Source organism: Morone saxatilis, unplaced genomic scaffold (assembly GCF_004916995.1).
Source record: "Morone saxatilis isolate NCDOM2014 unplaced genomic scaffold, NCSU_SB_2.0 Contig2, whole genome shotgun sequence".
In the NCBI taxonomy this organism is placed as follows: domain Eukaryota; kingdom Metazoa; phylum Chordata; class Actinopteri; family Moronidae; genus Morone; species Morone saxatilis.
Genome location: NW_023339762.1, coordinates 27393744 through 27397391, shown reverse-complemented (window position 1 = coordinate 27397391; position 3648 = coordinate 27393744). Strand labels below are relative to the sequence as shown.

The 3648-nt window shown below is 45.0% G+C and overlaps 1 protein-coding gene across 1 annotated transcript in view; it reads left to right on the top strand.

Annotated features, from left to right (window-relative positions):
• nedd1 (NEDD1 gamma-tubulin ring complex targeting factor) overlaps positions 1-3007 on the top strand; it is a gene marked incomplete at its 5' end in the record, with an annotated part of 5954 nt that extends 2947 nt beyond the window's left edge. The window contains 7 exon segments of the mRNA XM_035665461.1: positions 579-629; positions 707-796; positions 1186-1352; positions 1464-1644; positions 1764-1905; positions 1990-2056; positions 2502-3007. Of these exon segments, the coding sequence (XP_035521354.1) occupies positions 579-629; positions 707-796; positions 1186-1352; positions 1464-1644; positions 1764-1905; positions 1990-2056; positions 2502-2606 (803 nt within the window).
• Between the last annotated feature and the right edge of the window lie 641 nt (positions 3008-3648).

The following is a 3648-nucleotide window of genomic DNA, read 5'->3' as shown; positions in this document are numbered from 1 at the left end:
TTTGGATTGTGAGGACTTAATGATGAATATTTAGTTTAGTGATTCTCTGACCGGAATCATAGTCCATAATCTGCCGCCTCAACCAGCAATCCTTTTGCAGAGGCTCGCCCTCAAACACTTGATCCCAGCTAACAGACAGCAGATGGATCAATGGGTGGATGTTATGAATAAATAATTCCATCCAGGTGGACAGAAACCTGAAACTCTGTCCCGACAACGTTCTCTGAAACTGTGACGGTTTTTTGTATGAAACATTTAACAACAAAAGGAACAGAAAGCTTGTTTATATTCTTCAACAAATATAATGTTGGTGTCAGTACTGAGAGTTCCTGTAACAGTGCTTCAACAGGTTAAAACATATTTCACTTCCATACTGGTAAAAACAATCTGAAGCATATTGGTTGGCACTGGTTCCATGTCGATTTGGTTCTGTAGAGACCGATCAATAATGTTTCCCCAAAACACACGTAGAGACTGCAAAGTGCCACTTTGTACACGTTAACTTCGTTGAACCCTGCTAGTTTGAGTTCTTTGAAAGGTCACAGATTAAACACAGTGAAACTCTTCTTTCTGTCCAGACTCTAGGACCCAGGGGACGTCTGGAGACACGCCGTTTGGAAGAACGCACGGTACGACAGGAAGTCCCTCAAGTTTAACACAAGTTGGTTTGAATGCTTCTGGACTAACTGATTCTGTGTTTCCATAGTTTCCAGTTTGGAGATGCTGTCCAGAGAAGGGGAGGGTCAGCAGGTCATAGGTCGGGCCAGTCTGGACATCTTCTCCCCGGTCAGAGAAGGTCAGAGGTCACTCTGTTGGTTTTATTGTGCCTGAAACCTTCAACTCTTAAACTCCACCTCGGAGTTTCCAGGTGTTGCGTTTGTTTTAAAAGTAGTGTGTGAGGAGTGAAATAATAAATCTTTTCCTCTGACGTGTAGCTTATTTTATTGTTATTTTATTTATCAGACGGCACATTTTAGAAACAGCAGTGTCTCCTTCCAGAAATGAATACCTGGTTACTTAATATTGTGGATGTTCCCGACAACTACTTTCCCTGTCGATTAAACAGAAATTTAAATTCAGACTAGTTAACTGTAAACTGAACAATGTATTCATCCATTCACACCAAAACAATCTAGATGATCAATATTACTGCAAATAAGAGCTGGTGAACTGTTGTTGTCTCAGACTCTCATTCAGGTGCCAACTCGCACCGGAAGACCCCCCTGGGGACGCCCCTGGTAGCCTCTGCAGGGCGATGCTACAGCCCGCTGTCCGTCTTCCAGACCCCTCCCCCAATCAAAGAGGAGGAGCCAATCCCTGCCGCAGCAGCTGAACCATGTGACTCCAGAAAGGTGCTGACCTCTGACCTCTGACCTCACTCTGTATAGAAATGATCTGCATGATATGACTCAGTACAATGTCATGTAACAGCGCCGCTTTAAAACATTGGTCTTGATTGACAGTCCGACAAGGCCAGCAGCTCCAGTGTGGAGGGCGAGGCTCAGACTCCGCCCACATCATCCCAGCAGACCAATCAGAGTCAGCCGGCCCCGCCCTTCTTCACTCCAGAACCCGGCCTGAGGAGAGCCAACAGTATTCAGACCCAGCTGAGCTACGACTCCCCTTTACAGGGAGCTCCAGCAGGTAGAGAACGGCGGCGGCGCTGCAGCTGACGAGGCTGTCAAACGTTAAATTACAGTGTTTAGTTACGTCAGCTACGGAAACCTTTCGTACGGTTTCTGATTGTTGGTCTGTACCTTCAGGTCCGGCTCTGTCGGCGGCTGTTTCCTCCTCTCTCTCCCAGAACATCGCTGACGTGGTGGGACAGGCAGGAGCTGCTCCTCTCACCTCCCTGCAGATCCACTTCATCCAGAACATGATCCATGAGACTCTGGAGGACTTCAGGTTCGTCCCTGACTCCTTTTAAAGGCTTCCAGCACAAACTGTTGAGTATGATATGGTTTTGATGAGTCTGCTCCTCCTCTTCAGGGACGCCTGTCACAGAGACATCGTCAACCTGCAGGTCGAGATGGTCCGACAGTTTTACATCCAGCTGGTACGAACATCACACATTTTCTGTTTCAGCTTCTTCCTGCAGCCCGTTAACAGTCCACGTTCACTGGTTTTTATTCATTGTTTCTTTCTTTCTTTAAATGTTTTTTAAAGAAAGAAACCGACCTCTCCTCCTCAACTCTTAGGGGTTTATGGACTTTACTAATGGACTTTACTTGTTGCTACTGTGGCTAACCCCTAACAACAAGTAAAGCTATCTGAAGCTGAGCAGCCGGAGGACGTCAGAGGGAAAACCAGGAAATATAAAATAAAACCTGATCCAGTTTCACCAAAACCACTGAAGTTGAACTTCTGTACAGTAATCAGTGAATCGTATTTTCAACCTAAAGCTTGTTCTGATAAAACATTCAGAGCTTCAAATCGCCAACGTAGGGTTTAGACAGAATGAGTCTCCTTTAAGTTGTTGATGAACTCGCGCTCTCTTTCAGAACGAGATCCACGGTCTGATTGAGAAATACTCTGTGAACGAGTCTCTGGTGGAGGAGATCGAGAAGCTGAAAGAGGAGAATCGCAGGCTGAAGACCAACTACTGACCCTCCGATCCACAACGGTTCTGTAACTGTCCCACCGAGTTCAGCCTCCCCCAGACCGCATCCCCTCCCCCGCTGAGGTCAGAGAAGGTTCTGGTCCCGGGTTTGGGATGTGGTTTGAACTCTGTCAGAATAGAGCCAGAGCAAAGGAAGCTGCCTCCCTGTTGGACTCTGCTGCCTGCTGGTTGAGGACTCTGTCCACCACCGCCCCCTTCAGTCTGCGGAGGTCGAGCAGCGCCGCAGCGCGAGTGCCTTGTTCTGTAGCTGAAGAACAAACAGATGATGCAACAAAACGTCCGTCTGATCCTTCAGACCAACGTTTTCTTACATCAGCAGCCGGTTGCTTCGTGTGTGCCTCCATCTTTTTTAAAGAATAAAGAAGATTCGTATTGAAAATAAAACAAGAACTCGTGTTTTATTTAACAAAATTTAATCTGAAACACAAATCTACTGCTGGAAATTCATCCAAATCTCAAACAAACAAACTCAATCTGGGAATTCAGAGGTTTTCCGGTCCTGGAAACACCTGGAAATGTTAGTATTCACTCAGATATATACTCAGCTGTTAGGATAAACACTTCAGAGTGGGTTTATCTGACTGCACTGATCTTTCAGCATCCATTCTCCACGCACACATTAATCTATTACTGATCAGATTTCTTGTCCCCTAGGTTGATTAATACTTCATTACCTGAAACTGCAGCTCAATGCTGTCCTATATTGTCAACAATACCTGAAACTTCCTGCAGTTACTGTGTTCACAGTTGTTCTTTACTGTTGATATAATCTGAAATATCCATTAAATATGTCACTCAGTCGTTTACTCTGATAGAAGAGAGCTTCCTTAAGGCAGAGATCTCAAACTGACGTACTCCACTATTTTAACTTGAGGGGAAAAGTGAGGTGGAATAAATAATAATGATGGCTGTGCTTGACTTAAATGTCTCATTGTACCAACATGCACAATATGACAAACACCTGAAGGTATGGGAGCCTGTTTCTGCAAGTAAAATAAAGAAAATACAATGAGATGAGATAAAAATCT